The sequence below is a fragment of the Pleurodeles waltl genome, chromosome 2_2 (genome assembly GCF_031143425.1).
Source record: "Pleurodeles waltl isolate 20211129_DDA chromosome 2_2, aPleWal1.hap1.20221129, whole genome shotgun sequence".
Taxonomy (NCBI): domain Eukaryota; kingdom Metazoa; phylum Chordata; class Amphibia; order Caudata; family Salamandridae; genus Pleurodeles; species Pleurodeles waltl.
This window is the reverse complement of record NC_090439.1, coordinates 1,122,204,208-1,122,227,844: the sequence shown is the minus strand read 5'-3', so window position 1 is coordinate 1,122,227,844 and position 23,637 is coordinate 1,122,204,208. Positions and strand designations below refer to the sequence as shown.

Sequence of the window (23,637 nt, the reverse complement as noted above, 5' to 3'; positions counted from 1 at the left end):
CAGACAGGCACCCTGAACCCAAAGAAGCCTGTAACTTAGCCCCTTCCCTTGTAGGTGAAGAGCTAAAGGTGTGGTTCTGGGCACTGACAGCTGTCAGTGGCCTCTGCTGGGTGTTAGCCTTTATGGCTGCCCTATCCTTGGCATGGTGGTCAGACCCCATGCCAAATAGCAAGTTAGGCCCCCTGACCCTGTTGGTCATGGTGGGGTTACTCCAGCTCTGGGTAACCTCTTTGGGTAAGCTAGGGGTGACCCTGGCTAAGATAAGATTAGCAGAGGTGGATACCTCTAACCCCAAAATAGAGAGAATGGGTGGAGACATAAAAAGTACAGACAAGAGGCAATTCAGACTAGGTCCTATCACTGTGGAAGTGGGTCAGTTCCCCAGAGGGAATGACCTGAACAGGAGGATGTAAGGCAGAGTAGGCCCTGCAACAAACCAGCCTATTTCCTCTACTCTTCCTCGCCTGACAGACTAGGAAGACTCTCCCAGCTTTGGCTGAGTCTCCTGGCCTGTAGGCTGGGGGGGGCTTGTGTAAAGAAATGGCTCCCTGTTGCAGTTACCCCCCACTTTTTGCCTGATACTGATGCTGACTTGACTGAGAAGTGTGCTGGGACCCTGCTAACCAGGCCCCAGCACCAGTGTTCTTTCACCTAAAATGTACCATTGTTTCCACAATTGGCACAACCCTGGCACCTAGGTAAGTCCTTTGTAACTGGTACCCCTGGTACCAAGGGCCCTGATGCCAGGGAAGGTCTCTAAGGGCTGCAGCATGTCTTATGCCACCCTAGGGACCCCTCACTCAGCACAGACACACTGCTTGCCAGCTTGTGTGTGCTGATGGGGAGAAAATGACTAAGTCGACATGGCACTCCCCTCAGGGTGCCATGCCAACCTCCCACTGCCTGTGGCATAGGTAAGTCACCCCTCTAGTAGGCCTTACAGCCCTAAGGCAGGGTGCACTATACCACAGGTGAGGGCATATGTGCATGAGCACTATGCCCCTACAGTGTCTAAGCAAAACCTTAGACATTGTAAGTGCAGGGTAGCCATAAGAGTATATGGGCTGGGAGTCTGTCAAAAACGAACTCCACAGCTCCATAATGGCTACACTGAATACTGGGAAGTTTAGTATCAAACTTCTCAGAATAATAAACCCACACTGATGCCAGTGTTGGATTTATTAAAAAATGCATACAGAGAGCATCTTAGAGATGCCCCCTGTATTTTACCCAATTGTTCAGTGTAGGCTGACTGGTTCCAGCAGCCTGCCACAACCGAGACATGTTGCTGGCCCCATGGGGAGAGTGCCTTTGTCACTCTGAGGCCAGTAACAAAGCCTGCACTGGGTGGAGATGCTAACACCTCCCCCAGGCAGGAGCTGTAACACCTGGCGGTGAGCCTCAAAGGCTCACCCCTTTGTTCCAGCACCGCAGGACAATCCAGCTAGTGGAGTTGCCCGCCCCCTCCGGCCACGGCCCCCACTTTTGGCGGCAAGGACGGAGAAAATAATGAGAATAACAAGGAGTCACTGGCCAGTCAGGACAGCCCCTAAGGTGTCCTGAGCTGAAGTGACTCTAACTTTTAGAAATCCTCCATCTTGCAGATGGAGGATTCCCCAATAGGATTAGGGATGTGACCCCCTCCCCTTGGGAGGAGGCACAAAGAGGGTGTACCCACCCTCAGGGCTAGTAGCCATTGGCTGCTAACCCACCAGACCTAAACACGCCCTTAAATTTAGTATTTAAGGGCTTCCCTGAACCTAAGAATTTAGATTCCTGAAACTACAAGAAGAAGAAGACTGCTGAGCTGAAAAACCCCTGCAGAGGAAGAACAGAAGACACCAACTGCTTTGGCCCCAGTCCTACCGGCCTGTCTCCTGCCTTCCAAAGAACCCTGCTCCAGCGGCGCTTTCCAAGGGACCAGCGACCTCTGAATCCTCTGAGGACTGCCGTGAGGACTGCCCTGCTTCAAGAAAGACAAGAAACTCCCGAGGACAGCAGCACTGCTCCAAAAGAACTGCAACTTTGTTTCAAGGAGCAGATTTAAAGACCCCTGCAACTCCCCGCAAGAAGCGTGAGACTTGCAACACTGCACCCGGCGACCCCGACTCGACTGGTGGAGAACCAACACCTCAGGGAGGACCCTCCGGCGACTCCGAGACCGTGAGTAACCAAAGTTGTCCCCCCTGAGCCCTCACAGCGACGCCTGCAGAGGGAATCCCGAGGCTCCCCCTGACCGCGACTGCCTGAAACTCCATTTCCCGACGGCTGGAAAAGACCCTGCACCCACAGCCCCCAGCACCTAAAGGAACGGAACTCCTGTGCAGGAGTGACCCCCAGGAGGCCCTCTCCCTTGCCCAGGTGGTGGCTACCCCGAGGAGCCCCCCCTTGCCTGCCTCTGACACTGAAGAGATCCCTTGATCTCTCATTGAAAACCATTGAAAACCCGACGCGTGTTTGCACACTGCACCCGGCCGCCCCCGCGCTGCTGAGGGTGTACTTTTTGTGCTGACTTGTGTCCCCCCCGGTGCCCTACAAAACCCCCCTGGTCTCCCCTCCGAAGACGCGGGTACTTACCTGCTGGCAGACCGGAACCGGGGCACCCCCTTCTCTCCATTGCAGCCTATGCGTTTTGGGCATCTCTTTGACCTCTGCACCTGAGCTGCTGGTGTGGTAACTTTGGGGTTGCTCTGAACCCCCAACGGTGGGCTACCTTGGACCCAAACCTGAGACTTGTAAGTGATTTACTTACCTGACAAAACTAACAAAAACTTACCTCCCCCAGGAACTGTGAAAATTGCACTAAGTGTCCACTTTTAAAACAGCTTATTGTGTTTTATGTAAAAAGTATACATGCTAATGTAATGATCCAAAGTTCCTAAAGTACTTACCTGCAATACCTTTCAAATGAGATATTACATGTAGAATTTGAACCTGTGGTTCTTAAAATAAACTAAGAAAATATATTTTTCTATAACAAAACCTATTGGCTGGATTTGTCTCTGAGTGTGTGTTCCTCATTTATTGCCTGTGTGTATGTACAACAAATGCTTAACACTACTCCTTTGATAAGCCTACTGCTCAACCACACTACCACAAAATAGAGCATTAGTATTATCTCTTTTTGCCACTATCTTACCTCTAAGGGGAACCCTTGGACTCTGTGCATGCTATTCCTTACTTTGAAATAGCATATACAGAGCCAACTTCCTACATTTGTCATTTAAGAAGCATGTTGTAGGAAAGTCACTATTTGTTGGCATGGTTACCCCCAATTTTTGCCTGTTATCAGTGTGCTGAGACTGTTTTCACTGGGATCCTGGTAACCAGGACCCGAGTGATTGTGCTCTCTCTAAATTTGGTTGCCTTGTTACACTTTACACCCCACAATTGGCATACTGGGGTACCCACGTAAATCCCCAATGTATGGTACTTGGGTACCCAGGACATTGGTACACCAGGGGTTCACCGTGGGCTTCAGCGTGTATTATGCCACACATGGGAGCCCATGCAAAATGTGTCTGCAGGCCTGCCATTTGCAGCCTGCGTGAAAAGGTGCATGCACCCTTTCACTGCTGCCCACTGCACCTGGTCACTGTAGGCCACCCTTTGGTAGGCTCTTTCAGCCCAAGGCCAGGGTGCAGGTCCTTGTGTGTGAGGGCATCCCTGCATGAGAAGAGGTGCCCCTACAAACCCCAGTTTTAATGCACTGGACTTCGTAAGTGCGGGGAAGACATTTTACCCGTGTACTGGACACAGGTCACTCACTACCTGTTGTCCAGCTACATAATGGTAACTCCGAAACTAGGCATGTTTGGTATCAAACATGTTGAAATCATACCTCAATACTAATGCAGGTATTGGTGGCATAAATCCATGCACCCTGGGGACCCCTTAAAGGACACCCCAGTATTGCTCCTACCAGACGTTTTAGGGTTTGCGAGTAGCCACGCTGCATCAGCCACTCATACAGGTTTCTGCCTTCCTGCTGCTTGACCAGCTCAAGCAGGGGAAGGCAAAGGATTTCCTGTGGGAGAGGGGATGCCACACCCTCTCCCTTGGAAAAAGGCGTTACTTGGCTGGGTAGGGGGGCAGCCTCCCCACAGCACCAGCTTGCTTTGAAAGGCACATTTGATGCCCTCCTTGCATAATCTGATTTGCGCCAGTCCAGGGAACCCCGGACCCTGCTCTAGCATGAAACTACACAAAGGAAAGGGGAGTGACCACTCCCCTGTCCATTACCACCCCAGGGGTGAGGTGCTCGGAGCTCCTCGAGGTGGCCACTTGATTCTGCCATCTTGAAAACAAGATGTACATAGGCCCTTGGGGGCATCTGGTTGGTCAGGACAGGTGACTAACGTCCGTTAGCCCCTCTTATTGGAGTGACCAAGCCCCCTGTTAGGGCTATTTAGGGGACTCCCTTGCAGGTGGGTCCCCAGATTCAGCATGTAAAACTCCACTAGGGACTCCTTTGCATCAACTTCTTCTGCTTCTGCCCACCAAACAGCTGCCGGAGTTCACAGGAACCAAACAAGCCTGCAAGTCCTGAGGTAACCTCGCCTTGCAACATTGTTTCTCTGTCTCCTTCCAGCAATTGCAACATTTCCACAGCTGTGGATCTTCTGGGGTTGGCAAGACTTAAGCGGCACCAAAGAAGCAAGAAGGAATCTCCCTTGGAGTGAAGGAGTTACTCCAAGGAAGGCTCCTAAGGCAACAATGTCCGACTGCTGGGATCTGCTCTTCACTGGAACTGCGCAGATCATTCAACGCAGGTGGTAGTTCTGAGTGGTCCTCTTGGTCCTTTCTGCGTTCTTTCCAACTTGGAAGACAGTGAGCCCTTGCCTCTACTTGCAGGACAGAATTACTGTTCACCGTGACTCTTGCAGCAGCCAAGGCTTGTTGACTTCTGCTCCTAGGGATATTCATGCTCCAAGTTTCCCCGGCCTTCAGCACTTTGTCCTTGCAAGGACAGTCTCCTCTCTGCTTCTCCAGCAACGTGGGACTCCTCTCCAGGTGTCCTGACGGGCTCTCACTGCAACTTACTGTGCTTGCTACCAGTGGGTTGCCTGTGGGGGTTACGACAGCTTCTGCTGTCTCTCCCTCCCGCTGAGGGTCAGCCCAGACTCCCCTCCGAGGGTCGAGTCCCCTGGACCGTGCTGGTCCTCCTCCATTCTGAAAAACTTCTTCTGTCCAGATTTGCACTTGCCAAGGCTTGTTGGTGGCCCCACTGACCCATCTGCAACCTGGCAACCAGCATGAGACTGCTTCTGCACAACTTCAGGGACTCCTCTTCATCTCCTGGGCTCCATAGCTGACAATCATCTTCCACTGTCGAGCCGGATCGTCACCCACAGAAGGGTGGCTCCTGCCCCACCTGGACACTCCTGCTTGGACTGGACTCTTTCACCCTTTTCTGCAGGTCCTCTTCCTCCAGAGTCCACCGTTGGGTTCCACTGGGTTGGTTCTGGTCTTGCAAACTTCTTTTTTCAAATCCTCTTGTTCGTCTGTGGAAAGGCCAGGTAACTTACTTCTGGTCGCTGGGGGTCATCTAGGTACTCACCTCTTGGGGTTCCAAGTTCTACCAGCTACTCCACATCCACATTGCCTGGTGGACCGAACTTGGCATTCCACCATTTTAGTATATGCGCCCCCACCCCCCCAAAGAGCCTTAGCTATTTTCTTATGTTTCTTGCCAATGCTTGTTGTTTTTCTATTCTAAGTCCTAATACTTACTGTGCACATATATTGTGTATACTTACCTCCAGTTGGGGGTCTGCCTGTAAGTAATCTAGTACATTATTACTGTATTAAAGTGCCTTTATATTTACAACACTGTGTGGTTCCTTTCATGTGAGATAAGTTACAGTGTGACTACTGTGGTGTTGCAAGTGCTTTACAGTCCTCCTAGATACGTCTTAGCTGCTCACCACAGCTACCACTAGAGAGCCCTGGTTTCCTGGACACTGTTCACTATCTAGTAGGGGTGCCTGGACCTGGTATAAGGCGCAAACAACATAGGTGTCCACCACCCACCAGGCAACCTTCCTGTTTTTTTTTTTATCAACTAATATTATTTTAAGGTATTCAATGTGTATAGGTCAACTTGATCTAATAAACATCAATGCAATATACTGTTGTAGCAAAAGCATCTTAGGTGTGAGGTGCTTGTACATATGGTGTGTGGAATATGGGCATGAAAGAGCCTGCAACATGAAGTGTTGTATGGCCCACTGTAGGAAGCTGGCTCTCTAGATAGTGTACTAAAGTTAGGTGTTTTGTGCAGAGTCCAGGTATCCTCAATTAGTGCGCAGGGCTTGATTTAATAATCCAAGGGTGCTCTTTTTGTGATAGCGTGGTCGAGCTGTCTTGAGCCTATCAAAGGGGAGTATTGGGCATTTGTTGCACACACAGTCTCAATAAATGAGACACACATTCAATAAGGAAATTCAACACCAATTTGCAAAAATAGCACAGATTTTTATATTAATTTAGCCACCGAAACCTTCATGACCAGTTCAGCGCTTTTCGATTTAGCGATTTTCAAGCATACAGAAAATACAGCTGTCAGATTTGAGGCATGAGCCTCGAATGAGAAGAGAAACGTAAACTTCGTAGGGTGACATACAGGACTGTTCTTCTAGACTTAAGGCAACTAGGAGTCAAGGTCCTAGAAAGCATCAATAGTTCGGGTCTGCTTGCCCTGGTGTGCCCGGGTGCCTCCCGCTGTTTTAGCCTAGGAGGCTACACGCTGAAGTCAGTGGGGAAAAGTACCTATAGGAAAAAGGCTGCAAGTGGGTACTGGGGGGACCAGTCTGACAGAACTCAGCAGGGGGCTCGGCTCTTGAGGGTTTCTTGAGAAAGGGCACACCGTCAGTAAGCTCGGATTCGTGCTGTGAGGCTCAGGTTTTGTCCTGTGAGGCCCGGGTGCAGAGGTTTTGTCCTGTGGGTCACTTGTTTTGGAGGCTCTCACTTTTTATGTTGACCTGAAGATGGGGACCAAACACGACAACAGGTCCACTCAGCTGTGACCTTGATGATTCTGACACCCCACGTCTGTAGATCTGTCTTGGCAGTGTTGGTGTCTGGGCGGACACTTAACAAGCCTTGGTTGCTGCAAATGCTCCTATATCCAGGGTATTGGTGCTGGGCGGCTCCTAGAGGTCCTGGTGTCTTCAAATTTGACGAGGAGATGCATCTTTCCTCCTAAAAAGGCAAAGTCCTGTTTCTGGAGTGCTGCTTCCTCGGTGGACCCAATGGCCTGCAACACGGTGGAGCGGGCAGATGCTTGTCGGTGCCTGCAGCTGCAGGGGATGGCTCCTCCACCCCAAGGGAGATGCTAACTGGTTGTCGAAGTGCTGGGCAGTCCTCTGAAGCTCTGGGCAGATACACAGCTTTCGGATGAGTAGGGTCTTTGCAGTTATCGGGGTTACAGCAGTTACGCAGGCTTTTTGTGCCAAATTTGTGGTCAATCCGCAGTTCCCGCAGTGACTGTTCTTCTATAGTCCTCTTCAGTTCTTAGGAACTCAAATCTGAGTCCCTGGTGTCAGGGGGCCCTAAATAATGAATTTAGGGGACCCTGGGGTGGTAGACAACGAGCTACTTACCCCTGAAGTGATTACACCCCCTATAAGGCCACTTCCTTTGGGGAGTGGGCATAACCCTGTCCCAGAGTTTCTAGTTCAACCAAAAACAAGATGGTGGAACCCTTCTTTCATGGAGCACATCAGGCAGCCCGCCTTAGGGTTGTGACTAGCCTGGAAGTGCAGCGCACCTACTGTGTAGCTAATTCCCTGCCTGTCCTGGTGCTAAATGGGCCTTTGGGAAGGGGGTGGCATTCTCCAGGACTGAGGAAGCCATGGTCACATATAAGAAGCCTCCAGCCCAGATAAGCTGATTTATTAGCCATCCTGCTGGAGGAGGTGATAACACTTTCCCCCAGAGCAGGCATTGTTTCTGGCCTCTGAGAGTGCAGGCTCTCACCTCCAGGAGGTCAGAAACTTGTCTATAGTGGCAGGCTGGTTGATACCAGTCAGCCAGCTCACTAGCAGACGAGTAGGTTTCAAGGGGCACCTCTAAGGTGACCTCAGGCTGCATGTCATAATAAAACTAATACTGGCATCAGTGTGGATTTATTAAGATGAGGTGTTTGACACCAAATAACATAGATTTCAGTGAAGCCTTTATGTAGCTAGGTAACCCATAATGACAAGTGTCCAGTACATACCTTAAAAGGGCTTACCTGTTTATTTGCAGTATTTAGTAATGGAACTAGACTTCACAGGGCATATATGCAGATATGTACTCACATAAGATATAATGCACCCTGCCTTAGGGCTCTAAGGTCTGCAGTGAGTTCGGCATGGCACATAGTGAGTGTGCCATGTTGAGTTTTTACATATGGTTTTCATGATGTCACTGCAGTGGCAGTCTGCATTCAGTTTGGCCGTGGATCTCATAGGGTGGTACAATACATGCTGCAGCCCTTAGGGATCCTCTTCAGTACCCATGCCCTAGGTACCAGGGGTGCCATTTCCAAGATAGATACTTACAGGGGTGCTTAAGTCCTGGCCAATTGGGTTGCAATTGTCATTTTCCTTTTTAAGGGAAAGAGCACTGGGGCTGGTTAGCAGGGACCCAGTGCACTGTCAGAGTTGAAAACCAGCATCTAGTAGTCCAAATGGGGCAAAACATGGGGGGCAACAAACAAAAAAAAACTGGTTTCCTACAAGGGTGAATGTTCAAAATGTTAATGTCTGTCTCTTCTGCCTTCAATTAAATTTTTTTATTAAAAAACAGAAGCTGTGTCTTTCCTTGAATGTGGTTGGTGCACCCCAAGCAGAGCCTGTCCCTCAGTGCTGGCAGTGCACATCCAGCAGGGCTGGTCCTTCACTGTGGTCTCTGCACCCCTTTCAGTATGTTATGTGCACCCACAGCAGTGCCTGCCCTTGAATGGACTCTGTACTCCTAAGTGCCTTCCATGGAACATGACCATTGCTCTCCCCAGCAGTGTCTTTTCTTGAACACGGCCAGAGCACCTCCTCCAGCATCTGCTGTGGAATGTGGTCAGTGCAACCAGGGTAGTGTCTACCTTTCATTGTAATCAGAGGACCTCCCGCAGCAGGTGCTGTTGAACGTGGTCAGTGCATCAATGGTAGTGTCTGCCTTTGACCCTGGTCAGAGCACCTCCTCCGGCATGTGCTGTTGAACATGGTCAGTGCATCCATGGTAGGGTTTACCTTTGACTCTGGTCAGAGCACCTCCTGCAGTGTCTCCACATGAGCCTGGTCCATGAGCCCCTTTTCAGCCACATCTTTGTTATGAGCAACAGTAATTGGGCTTAGATCAGTGCTGGTTTCTTACTCTCTTCCTATTCTCTCCCTCTCAGATTACAGCCCCAGGAATGTGACGTCTCCAGGGAGACTGGTAAGAAATATTCTCTTTCCCTGGCTTTCTTCCCCCATTTTTCAGATGAGATTGTTTCTGAAAATTGCTAAATGTCTGCACTTTTTCCTGTGTACACTCAGTCATTCACTTCATTCAGTTAAAGGGCTAAGTGCTCTTCTTTCCTTTTCTCTTTCTCACATATTTCAGTCTGAGCAAGAGTCCCCGGACAATTATGTATTATCTCAACCCTTATAAACTTTAATGCGCTGCCAAGACAATCCCTGCGAAGTGGAGCCTTGTATCAAAGTGAAGCGTATGTTGGGTGAAGCCCAACAGCTCAGCACTAGCGCCCTTACACTCTGACTCACCCCATATGTAGGCACAGTACCACAGCTCATCGCCAGGCTCCGCACTCCCCAACTCACTACAAGTGCAAGAAATACACAGAGGGTATCGCATTTCCCTCGCATGCTCACTTCCTGCAGGTGAAGCACTTAGGCTGATCACTGCTACCACCTTCACTTACTGACTCGATCCATGTGCATGTGAATAACACACACACATTTACTCTTCCCATGCCCTGCTGAAGCACTGAGGCTCATCCTCACTTATTCTTCACTAAGAAGAGAAATGAATCGTGATCATAGTTTGTGTCTGCACTAAATATCTCACAGCCATTCACTGAGTCGCACCCGGTCCCAGATTAAGCCCTTTTGTTCGTTTTCACTCCCCCTCCCTAACCTGCTGATCTTCACGCAGACCTCCATTTGCAGGGATGTCTTCCATGGCTCATTCACTCTCAACAGTCACTGACCTTGTCCACTGCTCATTCTTTCTTCTCCCTCCTTCGCTCTCACTCTGTGCCCGGTGAAGCAAGGTTGCTCATCCTCACTACCTCTCCCTCCACTTACCCACTACCGCTCACGCTGTTTCTCTCCCTTCTGTTTTTGCTGTTCTTTCCAGTCCATCTCTGAAAAGAAGTTTGACTACAGAGAGTTTGCTGCTATTCCTTCTTCCAAACCAGTGTATGAAATCCAGGTACTGCCTGCATGCTGATTGCCACTCCCAGCTGGGTCATAATTGGAGGCCTAACCAGTTGGTGTCTGTTTTTTGTGGGCATAAAGCCCCTCCTTCCCATTGCCAGCCCTTCATTGCAGATTCTGTCTTCATTGACACATCTACTGACCTGCATCCTAAGAGGGTGTAGTCTTGCCTCATCTTCAGCTGGCTCGTGTGGAGGCGGGTCAGAGGCAAATTGGAGACGGGTCTTTTGATGGGTGACTGGCATGCTGTTATGGGAAGTAGGATCTGCCCACTGTGGTGTTATGTTGGGATCTATAAGGAATCCACTGTCTCGCCATCCTGTCTTCCTTGCTGCAGTCACTTCTGTGTCTTCTGTCACTCCATCCATGTTTTGCAGTCAGGACTGAAGGCCCAGCAGGGCACTTAGAAATATAGAGCCTAGAGACTGGCGCTAATTGGCTGTTATGGAATTACGAAGCCTGTTTTTTGGGCATGTAATCCACAAAGCCAGGTAGGACTGGAGATGTCAAGAGTGCCAGGCTATCCCTACACATGACTGTGTCTTTGTGAGTCTGACTAGTCTGTTAAAGGTACTTGTTGGGAAATCTGCCACTTTCCCTTTATACCGGTCTCCCTTTCTCCAAGATATTGATTAGGCCTGAGGTTTGGATGCGCTTGAGCAACTTATAAGGAGTGCTCCCACACATCCTCTGGCAGTCACTCGCACTGTCAAGAAATTAACCAAGTTAATCACAACAAATTGCCATTAATATTATGTGGAGTCCTCTCACCCTGTTATCATTAGTGATTATAGTCTGAGCATCTGCTCTGAGATGCCACAACTATTTTACCAGTGTTTATAACGCTGGACAGAATGCTGCTCCCACAGTTGGCAAACTAAATCTATTGTATGTTCTACTTTCTGACACCACCTATTGATCATGGAAATTTGGGTGTACGCTGCACAATTAGGCTGTACGCAGAAACCTTTGTGGCAGATCTTCGTGTCTGTGGCATCTTGCCTCTTTCCATAATGTATGTGGCTTATTTTCTGTTACTCTGGATCTCCCCTACAAGATGGGTACGTAGAAGTGGGGTAGGTGGGGGCGGTGTCTTTGTATGAGATCCAGAGCGGCAGGAGTGGTGGTTGCTGTGGGGAAAAGGGTCATTTTTACAGTATGATTAATCATTCTTGTTGGGCTTGTGTTATACTTTTTTTTTTGTGTGTGTGTGACATACACTGAGTTTAGCTAGCTGAAAAATGTTTCTATGACATGACATTTTATTTATTTGGGGGATGGTTCCGGTCTCTGATAGTCCTCCTTGGACGTTCATTTCCTGTTCGAGGAAGCAGTTCCAAAGAGCTGGACCCAGCACAGAGAATACTGTGCCTCCCTTGTAACTCTGGAGGGCATGGGAATTCTCAGTATGGAGTGTATAGGTCACTTTATCATCCCTATTGGAATATAGGGCTTGAAGTGCGTTGACAAAAAGGGATTTTCCATTGTGTTAAATGGCCCAAATTTGGCCTTTAAGTGGGATGTGCGTCAGTGTATCCTGGTGGAAACCTTGATTAGTTATTCCTCCATCTGCGTGGCTAGTGAGTTTTAAATTTGTTGAGATTGATACACTGGTACTGATCTAACCCTGAGGATATTATGGAGAAGAGATGGCTTCTAGGAGAGCACATGGATTGGCCAATGAGTCAGACTTTTTTTTTTTTTTAAGAAGTACATTTAAATACATTGCCTATTTTGCTGGTCTTCAAGACTCCTGCTCTGTCAGGAATACAGTTCATGGAGACAACAATGCTTTTAAGATCCTGCAATTCGCTTTTGTGGTATTACAGACCAAGCTGAAAGGCATTTCTTTACAAGAGTATTCATTTTAAATGCAGTCATAATTGATTACCTTACAAACCATATTAAACAAGCATTTACAAAGGCATTGGCAAGTGTACAGTTTTTTTAAATCTTTTTTTTCCCAAACTTATACAATATGTCAGAAATTAGCCAAAAATATAAAGGAATGTCCAAGCAGTCCTGGCACCGAAATGTACATGTGACCAGGGAAAATAGTGTCACTCACAGCTCGGGACAACCAATAATGAACTGGCCCATTGCACCAAGATGTTTGCTGTGGTGGGAATGCAAAGGACACTTGAACAGATCCATGGAAGAAGCTGGAAAGCCCAATGTGTGTGTGTAAATGTAGATATGTATGTGCATGGCTAGATAGTCATGCGTCCGGCAGCACAGCTAAACTGTTTATAAACCAGACCTAAATAGGCTATTGTTGATTAAGGAAAACAGCTCTCTTGAAAAGTGGTGCACAGTTTTCTGGACCTTATAAAAGGAAAAGAGTGAATCCATTTTTGAACCATGAACCAGTGGCTGTTCAAATTAGTAAAATATTGCAGAGTTCAGTTTAAAATATATAAAATAAAAGCTGCCGTATAAATGTTTGCATTCCAGTTTTTGTTGACATTGGATTTGTTATAACAATTTTGGAGGAGCCACATAGAAGCACCAACCCTGGTCACTGACGTTTGTTGCTTTGTTTCCGCTCCCTTCAACGTGGATATGCAGTTCTGCTTCCAGCTTTGTCGGTTTTCTGATGGCTCCAAAATTGTTGAAGTAAGTGTGCCAGGGAAGATGTCTCCTATGAAAGCGACCAAATGCAAGCTGTGCTATGATTGCTGGAAACAGATGCTGGTCACTGACCCATCTGACCTGCATCAACGTGATTGGGTTCTGGTTGCTTTTGAAAGTCATGAGATAAGTACGCACTCAAACGCCCAAAAGCAATTAGGGAGTGGGAGACAAAGCATTAAAAATTCTCAGTCACAAAGTCTAACCTGTGCATAGTCCCGGTCTCGCTCAGTCTTTGAGTAAGCCGAAAACACACCTTAAGTGCACACAATCCAAGCAGGACTTGACTTCGTGCCACCCATTGACATCTGGCGAGAAGTGACAAGGGTGACACTCAAAAGTTCTGCTGTCTTCTGACTGAGCAGGTCCCTGCCCCCCCAAATTTCCCAGTCCGCCATCAACCCCACAGCAAATAGCACTTCACTGCTGCAGATTTGCCAGATGCTGCAGACGCTCTGCACACCTTCAAGTTCCGTGGAGATACACAGGCCTCCAGTTGGACTTTAGCTGGTGGGCCATACCCCTGAAGTGGAATACCTTCTCTAGTTCTGTTCCTGGGCCCATGCCATGGTCTGTACAGACTTTCACCAGGGCTCCACAAGTTCCTTCCTTTTTCGACCCTGATGATGACAGTAACAGGTCCAGCTGCGGTGGCTCCCGAACTCAGGCCTATTTACTGCTAAGAAATAACTAAGGCGCAGCTAGTGATTTTACAGTCAGACCTTCATCTTCGGCCTCTCCCTCAATGCCAGCACTATCTGACGTTAGAGACTGTTCAGGCAAGGGCATCTCTGATGTACCTCAACACTGATAATGATCAGGAGATGGACAAGACACTTTTCTCTTCGTTAAACGGATGACTATCTGTGCTTAGATTTGCAAATGCCAGTGGGCTGGATACCTCATTAGTGATAGATCTTGAGTCACCACATGGTCCACCCCTGGAAGTGCCTTTCTTGCAGTGGTGGTGCATAGAGCAGCAGAGGTGCTAAATTTGCAATTGTCTACTCTGGCAATCAAAGGCAGTTTTTGACTGAAATTATTCAACTGGTTTCAACTTCATCTGAGCCACTACTGCCATTTAATGAGGCTCACACAAGCAGGCTTAGGAGAACTGTGGTTAAGCAGCACAAACTAGCCCCAGCGAATCTGACTTTTTGATGAAATACTCCATCCCAGAGATCCTTGTGGTGCAGGAATCCACAAATAAGGGAAATCCAAACGCTGTTCTTTTGAAACCCCTCGCATCTGGAGTAGAAATGTGTTGATGTCTTTGGCAATAACCTATTTGCCTCAACTCACCTAGCTTTACAGTCCTTGAATACGGTCTCTCTTCTGGCCATGTACACCCATGCTTTATGGGACATAACCAACAAGATCTTGCCATTTATCTTGGAGGACGTCAGGGCTTCACTGGACCAAATGATTCAAGATGGAAACTATGTAGCAAACTGCCTTGTGTGCAGGCCTGGGCACCACCGACTGCATAGGCTGTGTGACTCGCACCAGCCAGTTGCTTAGAAACATTCCTGGATGCAGTCATCCCAGTTTTTGGATGCCAAATCGTCCCTTTTTGACATACCCCTCAGCGGTTCTGGACCATACAAAGAAAAAGCTGACTGTGCTCAAGCTGTTCAGAGATAGTCCCACACATCTCAATCTTTGGGGTTTTTGTCCTCATCCAGACTATTCCTCCAAAATGTAGGGGCCATTCTGGAATCCTAGCTTACCAGCAATATCTGCCTTCCCAGCTGGTGCAGCATCAAATTCAGCCCTTTCAGGGCAGAGGATGTGGTAGCAGCTGAAACCATGCCCATCAGCATAGACTGCAGTCTTCAAAGTCGTCCTCAATTGCTGCAGCTGTTCCCACGCTGCTTTGATTTGCTCTTAGGCCCACATCCAACTGGTAGAGGGTAGGATATGATATTTCCTCCCTGGCCGGGAATCCATCATGTGAGATGGATGGGTTTCACAAATTGTTCAAAGGGGCTACGTCCTGCCTTTCATTTAGTCCCACATGTTATCACCTTTCCATGACTACAGTGAGTCTGGGACATTTAAGATATGATCCCGACGTTTCGGGATCATACCTTGGTCTGGGTGAGCATGGGTCAGAGGCTTCTTGAACTCATGCCTCATGCATCCTTCTTGTGGCATATGCAGAACCTGCAGGACTACCTCCCTACAGTTTGTGTCACCACCACCAGGGTTGTTTCTCTGAATCCATGCACATCTTGCAGGAGACTCCCCAGAACTTCATGTGGTAGCAGATGGTCACTTACCTGATAGTTGGCAGACCACTCTCCCTTCCCCACCTGGATGCCTGTTTTAACTGATAAGTTTTTGCTTTGTGGAGTGGGCCATCTGGCTTAGACGGAGATAGGAGGCCTCTGGTCTCTAGTGGAGAACCAGCTCCACATCAACCTTTTGGAGCCTTCTCCTGGACCGAAATGCCTTCCTATCATCCATTAAGGGCAGGCAAGTGCAGATCCTAGCGGTCAACACAATTGTCATGTGGTACTGCAACAAGAAGGGTAGGGTGCAATCCTGTATTCTGTGCCAAGAGGCTAAGACACCTGGACCTGCAGCCCTGCAGAGGAGCTTTCTGGAAGCCACCCGCCAAGCAGGGTCTGTGATCATGAGACCAGATGTGCTGGCCAGACATCTACTAGTAGTCCACAACTGGGGTCTCCATCCGAGGCTACGTTTGAGTGGGGCATTCCTTGGCTACATCTGTTTGTCGCTGTTGAGAAGGCACTGTGTCAAAGCTTCTGCACTGGAGTTTCCTAGAAAAGGTCACTGGGAGATGCATTCTGACTGGGATGGACTCTGGTATCCTGTACGTGTTCCCACTGCTATCTTGTTTACTTATGGTTCTGAGCAAAGTTAGAACAGACTGGGCCTACTCATCTTAATAGTCCTAGATTGGGCCAGGAGAGTTTAGTACCCAGAGCACCTGAGCTTTTCCCATCCCACCTGGCTTCCCCTTCTTGAAAACCTTGCGGTTCAGCAACAGGGGAGAGTCCTACACTTGAATCTCCACAACCTGCATCTCCATACAAGGATTGAGAGGTGACAGTCAAAGTCTTTTGGCCTACCTCCAGAAATGGTATAGGGTCATTCTTCTAGTCAGATGCCTGTTCACGGAATCCATCTGGGTCATGCACTGGGAAACTTTTGTGATGTTGTGTGTGGTCCGTAAACCCACCCTCTGCAAGCCAAACCTTTGGATCCATGGTTGGTTTTGTTGCTGGCCTAGGCAGTTCTAAGGACGGTTTTTGAAACATCTGTCCCATCCACACCCTAACAACTGCTTATTCAGTGGGACTGCTTTACAGTTGATACAGTGTGTGTGTGTCTAAAGCAACATATGTTATGAACTGAAAATATTACTTGTGCTGTAAGCATCTTTGTATCATGCAGTGCTGTAGACTCACATGCGCCCTTCCCCGGAGCATGTCAGTTGGGTTGCATCTCTCTCCATACTATATCCAAAACATTAATGCACATGTGCACCATACTCTCTTTACCACTCCATTCTAGTATCTTCTGCCGGACAACAAAAATGTAACATGGAGTCAGTGTCCATGAGCAATAACAGCAAAGGAGTCGTTCCCATATACTTTGTGACTCAAAATATTTTTTCGTAGACAAGCATCTTGCAAACGTCCAAGCCCAACACTAGATGGCAGGAGTGTGGAGAGCATGGGAATCTACAGCACTGCACACTATTAACAGATGCTTACAAGGAAAGTAACATTTTCCTTAAGGGTTACTTGTAGACCCCCTTATTCTTTTTTGTTGGACTAATGAACCATCCCTCTTTAAATCACCAGTTGCCTTTTTGAAAGACTTAACATATATTCTTTCTAAAGCCTTTGGTCATGCTTCAGGGGAACCTAAACCTTGTCCTTACAGTCCTTATGTGCATGACATTTGAGCCTATGGGCATATGCTTCCTACAGCCTGTGACAATAAAGGATTATGATGTGGATGATCAGCTATTTGTAGGGTTCACTAGGACAAAAACAGGCAAGGTGTTGAGGTGAATGGTCCTCTGCATTAAATTCAACTCCTCAGTAGCTAAAATGCAAATCACAGCAGGCCTGCATGCTAATTCCGCCCGGGCCAACTCTACTATGATTGTATTGGCAAGGGAGGTGCCTGTTTTGGATTTCTGCCAGGATCTAATGTTGGCGTTGGTATGCACGTTCACAAAACACTACTGACTTCACCATCAGGTCGGGTGGGAGGGCTGTTTGGCCTGCTCAGTCCTGCAAGACTTCTTGCTCTGAGTCCACATCTTGGACCTTCCCCCTTTCGGGGAGTACTGCTGTGGTGTATTCTAAAGGTGAGGAATCTAAAATTAGAAGTATCCATAAAAAGAAAGATCCTGCTAGAGACCTCACCTTTTGAATGTTACCCAGCCGTCAGACTGGATCTGGAAACTTTTCAGCTGTGCCTCTGCACTCCAGTAGGTGGTGCCATGCTTCTTCCTACAGATGCTGTTTCACAAACAGATGGAGCCATGCCATGCCCCACTCATCGAAGATGGTCAGTATCACCTTGGGGGGAAACCCCACTTGTGGTCTACCAGCAGATGTCTGGTCAGCTTATCTGCTCTCGTTTTCACAGAACCTGCTGTGTGGTTGGCTTCCAAAAAGATGATCTGCTGCTCCAGCCATCTCTAGATGAGTAAAGTCTCTTGGCATCCAATCCTTCTCCTGAAATGAATCTTTTAGGCCTATATAGGCAATACTCCCCCACACATTGATGTCAGTTTTTTCCATTCCACACCACCAATGTGGATTCAGAGCTCTCTTGTGTCTCTCAGAGACAGTAACTTCAGGTATTTTGTGAAAATTTCAAACTGGGGGGAATGCCCCCTTCACCCTCCTCACCCCACCCCAAAACCACCACCACCAAATGTCAGGTTTTAGTCTGAAGACGGTCCAAACTCAGTTAGCCACCACTACCCTCATTTGATTTGCTGTCTCCACAAGGGATACCACACACCTTGCACTCCCTCACCAGCACAGACTACAACAGTTATGAAGTGGGTGATGATTTCGCTCAGCCCTACACAAAGGACAACTGCTACAGCGACTTGCAGGAGGCCAGTGGTCTCAGTACCTCCCCTGTATCAGGTCTTTTCTCAGCCCCTGGCCCGGCTACTGAAGAACCCCCCTCCTACACCATGGTGAACTTAGTGTGACTGAAGTACTTGATCTCCAGCTCCCCATCTTGGAGGTTAAAACTGATGTGCTGACAGACGTCCTTCAGTCGGGGCAAACATCTTCTGAGGTCGTTATACCATTTAATGATGCACTAACAAATACTGTGTTGGGTGCCTGGGCCTTGCCTTGGCTTCCCAGCCAACAGCAAATAGTGAGGTGTCATCACCCTCCCTCAGACGACCCTGCGTTCCTTTCTCAACACCCTTCCCCGGAAGTTTAGTTGTACAAATGTCCACAAGCAGGTCTAATCCCAGCACTTTTCTGACTACTCCCCCCCGATAGGGCTTAGACATTTGGGAAGAAAGATTTCTTTTTCACCAGCCTGGCCGTCTGTTCAGTAAATGCCAGCTGTCTCCTGAGACGCTACTCTCATGCACTTTTGTCCCCAAAGAACTCGAACATGTCCTTGCCCAGGCCATCCAGGGCGGTCAGGCCCTTGGCCAAGTTCACAATATTTTGAGGCTTGGACAACACCAGTTCCATTGGTGCTGCCATCTGCACCATTCTTGCAATTCGCTGCCACGCTTGGTTGCGGTACACCGTTTTTTTCAGGTAACATCCGGTCGTCCCTCAAGGCAGTGCCATTCGATAGTATCCACCTGTTCGGGGATAAGGTAGACTCCACTCTTCAGTATTTCAAGGAAAGCAGAGCGCTATGGCTCAATCTCTAGGCCTATCTGCCCCACTTCTACAACTGCACAAGACCTAGCGCTCCTTTCACAGCTTCGACAGAGGTACCTCATACAGTCAGCCACAGGATGGTGCCCAGCAGTTACACAGCCTTGGTGCCCACTGCCTCCTGCACCAGAGTTCAGCGAGCCACCCATTCAACAGCCTTCCCCCGAAAAAATCCCCCCTTGCAGCCCCACCTGCCATACCCCTTAAGTATGCCCTTCATGGAGCACAGTCACCTGGTGAAAGGCAGGATCTAAAGATTCTTGCTGGGTTGGCAGCCCATAACATCGAAAGGGCTATGCTCTCCCCTTCCTTTCAGCACCGCCATACCTTCCACTGTCCCCCCAACGGCTGACAGAGCGCCATCTTTGTCTTGTGCCAGGAAGTGCAAGCCCTTTAGCCAAGGATCTTCTGGACGAGGTGAAGATCAGAGGCCAGTTGTCTTCGGTGGGCTTCTGCTTTCATATCTAAAGCTTTTGGAGCTGAGGGCTATTGGCTGAAAGACTTCCTCCCGTCCATCAAAGGTGATGTTTACAGACAAAACCACCACAATGTGATACTGCAACAAAAAGGACAGGGTGGGGCTGTGGATCTTGTGGCAGGAGGTCTTGCGCCTCTGGAAGTGGCTGGATCACCAATTAATTTTCCTGATAGTAAACCACCTGGCATGGTCTCTGGCAGGTCCCGGAGCTGAGGGCCGTCTTCTTTTCACAGAAAGCCTTTCTACTGTCCATCAGAGGAAGGTTGGTACAGGGCTCACGGAGAACACCACTGCCTGGTGGTACTGCAACAAACAGGGTGAGGTATGGTCACGGACTCTGTGCCAAGAGGCCTTGCATCTCTGGAAGAATCGTTGAATGCCAGAGTGAACGAGCTCAGCCACTGACACCTACAGGATCCCGAATGGCGATTACACCTGGAGGTCTCTTTTGCGAATGAGGAGAACCTTGGCTCGATCTGTTCGACGCCGCTGAGAAAGCACAATGTCAGCCCTTCTGCGCGTTGGATTTTATGTTGTGTCTATTGCTTGAAGACACTCTGCCTCAGGTGGAACTTGGGACTTCTGTATGCCTTTCAGCTGATACCACTCCTGACAGAGTAGTCAAGAAGATCAGGACAGATGGAGCCCAAGTCACCTTAGTAGCTTTGGGACACATTTGTGGCCTGGTGCACAATCAAAGGAGATTGCCCCATTTGATGCCAGCTGTCCAAGGGTTTCTTGTTAATTTTGTCCCTAGCCTAGCAAGACTTTGCTTTTGGCTCTGTTAAAGGGTACCTGTCTGCTATTTCAGCCCTTTACATTTGCAGCACTAGTGTCCCTTTGAGATTATGCAAAACTGTCCTCTCAGTTTGCTCAATCTTAAAATGGTCTTCTTGGTGGCCATACCATCGTCACGGAGGGTGAGCGACCTTTAGGCATTCTCCATGAACCATCTGTAGACCACTATCTACCCAGATAAGCTGGTTCTTTGGACTCGTGCATCCTTTTTGCTTAAGGTAGGGACTTCTTTACACGTCAGACTAACCAACTCATTCTTAGCTCCTCACCCTCTCAGAGTATGAGAAGAGTCTTCATTGCTGGGTCCAAGGAGAGCTGTCAGTTTTTCCGTCGGTCATACCGGAAAACACTGCACGGACGATCAGCTCTTTGTTAGGTTCACAGGAGCAAAGAAAAGAAAAGTGGTGCAGAAAAAGCTCTCTCTCACTGGATCGTACTCTCCATCAGGATCTGCTACGCATTAGCAAAGAAGCAGCCTCCTCCTCAAGCCATGCAAGCTCATATGACGAGACACAAGGCTGCAACCTCTGCATTGGCATGCAAAGTGCGTCCTGGTTGTATGCCAGGTGGCCTCATAGGTATCACCACATATGTTCATAAAGCGCTACAGTCAGGACAGCCGGGTTAGTCGAGACAGCACTTTGCTCGTTCAGTCCTGCAGCCCTTTTTGACGAGCCAGGTCACAGATGCACCCTCCTGGGAGGGATTGCTGTTCATCCTTTTGGTCAGTGTCTTGCCCCTCTCTTTACCAGTTAGTTTAACTTCACCTACCAGGGTGGGTGGCAACCGCAGAATTTGGAAGCTAACATCCTGTGTATCAACACCACAATTCTGCTTCTATTTGTTTTTAAAAAACATTTAGGAATCTTTTTCACAACACTGACCTACTTTAGGTATCTTTTTATCTTGTATTTGTTAAATTAACTTTCTATTTTAAAGGAGAAAATACCAAATTTGAACGATCTTCTCTCTTTTTTTTGCATGCATGTATGCGTACACCCCAGGCCAGCAGATAACAGCAGAATCAATAACCTCTCCAGGGGACTCAGATTGTCGAGCTGTCATCTAAAAAATAAATAAAAGGGCATGACAGCTCATAGAATTCCAAGGAGTGCTAGTGTGCTATATCTTCGTCATGCATGAACATTGATCTGTACAGAATTGTTGTGCAAAATGTTCCTGTCAGGTCCCTTACTGATGAGAACATCCTGGAAATGTGAGGAAAAGAGGATTGTAGTGCAGGAGTCACTGCAGTGTGTTCTTTGGTGTTGTGTGTGGTCCATCACTTCACCTTTTAGCCGCATCAGATTGCGTTATCATACTTGGACATAAGTCATTTAATTTGCTAATAAGACACTTGAGGTCTGGGATTGATCTGAGACATATTTGGTATATTGGGTGCATGCAGTAAATTCTATGAACAGACCAGCTTTGGCAATTCAAACACATCTGGCTTGTCTGGAATACTTAGAGCAGGTACTTGGAGGCATCAGTAATCCATGTACGTACATTTTTGTAGAAAACTTAGTTGTTTACCTGTGATATAATGGGGTCAGTTATACAAAATGCACATATGCTGTATGCTCGGAGCTGGAGCACGGATATCATTAGCTTGCCAACAGATGCTGAAAATGATTCCGTTAAGGGGAGGTTGCTCTGCCTCAAGCACCAAGGTGGGCAGGTGGAGATGTTTTTTTTGCCAGTGCATCACCTACTGGTATTTAGCCCTGACTGATATGTTTTTACTAAATATCTCATTAACTGTGCTCCATATTCAGCATTAAGTGCTAGAGAGCGTGACTGCCAAAGTAGGTCTAGCCCGAGAGCTCAACTCAGAGATACTTCATCATGGCCAAGCCTAATTCTTTTCTATTTCTGTTATTGCAGTCTCCCGACTTTGGACATGACCTGAAATACACGGCTGACACTAATACTTTAGGTAAGTGTGTCCTGAGGACTTGAGAGAATGTTGAAATTAGAGATTGGGTGAACATTGTAATTTGCAGGTGTCAACATTAAAGTCTGACGCACGGGGTGGGGGTACCTAGAACTCCACGGCCAGAGACTATTGAAAGACTTTTTGGTGGTTGGGTTGTCTCCTTGCATTATGCCTTAGGGAAGTTTCTCCTACAGTGCTTCTCTTGAAGAAATGTTACCTCTCCTAAATATTGTTTTGATAATAGTCCCTTTCTTGGTCTCTGTGATGCCTTCCATCCTAAACTTGGAATTGCACATAGGTGCCTCAACTCGGCACAGCTGCTGGTCTGGTATCTTAATGTAATTACTCATATTGAAAGGTTTAGAGCCCCATTAAGGTGGCTGCTTTGATATTGTAATGAAGAAAAAGCCCTTCTGCCCGGCAATAATTTGAGTGTGTGGCAGTGTTCATATTGCTTCTGATCTAGGCCCAGGTTTGACCAGAGCTAGGCAGTCAGCTACCAGGAAAACTGATTTTGGTCAACAACTTTCCGAGGTTATGAAGCACTTCCACATTACTTCTGACTGCCATCTATTCCTTGCCAGGGTAGATCACTCGTTCTCCACGTTGTGGGAAGTCACTACATCTGCATACACCACATCTTTTGTTTGCTAACATACTGGGAAGTGGTAGGGAGGAGGAGTAGTAATGCTCATATGTCACTTTCCTCCTAAAGTTTGTTTTTCTTCCTCTGCCCAGACTGATCCATGTGGTGAACAACGCTTAACTCTGGGTAAATGCCTGTGCCTTGTAACTCGATTGTGCTAACCGAGTGGAAAGCGCATGTCTCTAGAGTGTGCTGGGCGCAGTTTTCGTTATGCTGCTAACTTTGCAATTATCTTTCTTTGGGGTCCCATCATGCTTTTTTGCATTAAGATACTACCAGTAGTCTGAGAGAGCAAGGTGCATGTCATTCTTTTGTCTTCACTACTCCTGGAGTAATAGCATCTGGAACATGTCATCAGTGGTCCTACGTCTGCTTTTTCTCACAGTGTATCTTTCTCTGCCCTGACTGTAGGCAGCTGACTCTGTATACACTATGTAAAAATTATATATTGTGAGCACAGAATCCAGGGGTTCCCCAGAGACTTAACAGAGGCTAAAGTAGATAATACTAATGCTCTCTTTTGTGGTAGGGTGGTCGAGCATTTAGGCTTATCGAAGGGTAGTGCAAAGCATTTGTTGTACACACACAGACAATAAAGGAAGCACACTCAATGACTAACTCCAGACCAATGGGTTTTATGTATCAATATATTTTGTTACTTTATTTCTAGAACCACAAGATTCAGTTTGCAGGTAAGTACATTTGCAAATACGTAGCAAACATGTGTCAACACCACTTTGTTTCCATGTGGCAAGTTAAACGGTTTTCTAGCAAAAAATCTGTTTTAAAATTGACAGTGCAAT

The 23,637-nt window shown here is 47.8% G+C and overlaps 1 protein-coding gene across 23 annotated transcripts in view; it reads left to right on the top strand.

Annotated features, from left to right (window-relative positions):
* SCRIB (scribble planar cell polarity protein) overlaps positions 1-23,637 on the top strand; it is a 551,765-nt gene that overhangs the window by 489,168 nt on the left and 38,960 nt on the right. For 16 of the 23 annotated variants that reach the window (XM_069220949.1, XM_069220942.1, XM_069220947.1 and 13 more), the window contains 3 exons: positions 9,386-9,423; positions 10,348-10,422; positions 22,137-22,188. In XM_069220949.1, coding sequence (XP_069077050.1) covers positions 9,386-9,423; positions 10,348-10,422; positions 22,137-22,188 — 165 coding nt within the window. Of the gene's footprint in view, positions 1-9,385; positions 9,424-10,347; positions 10,423-22,136; positions 22,189-22,926; positions 22,961-23,637 lie in introns of all 23 variants that reach the window. The other 7 variants (XM_069220948.1, XM_069220952.1, XM_069220963.1 and 4 more) reach the window with 5 other exon arrangements.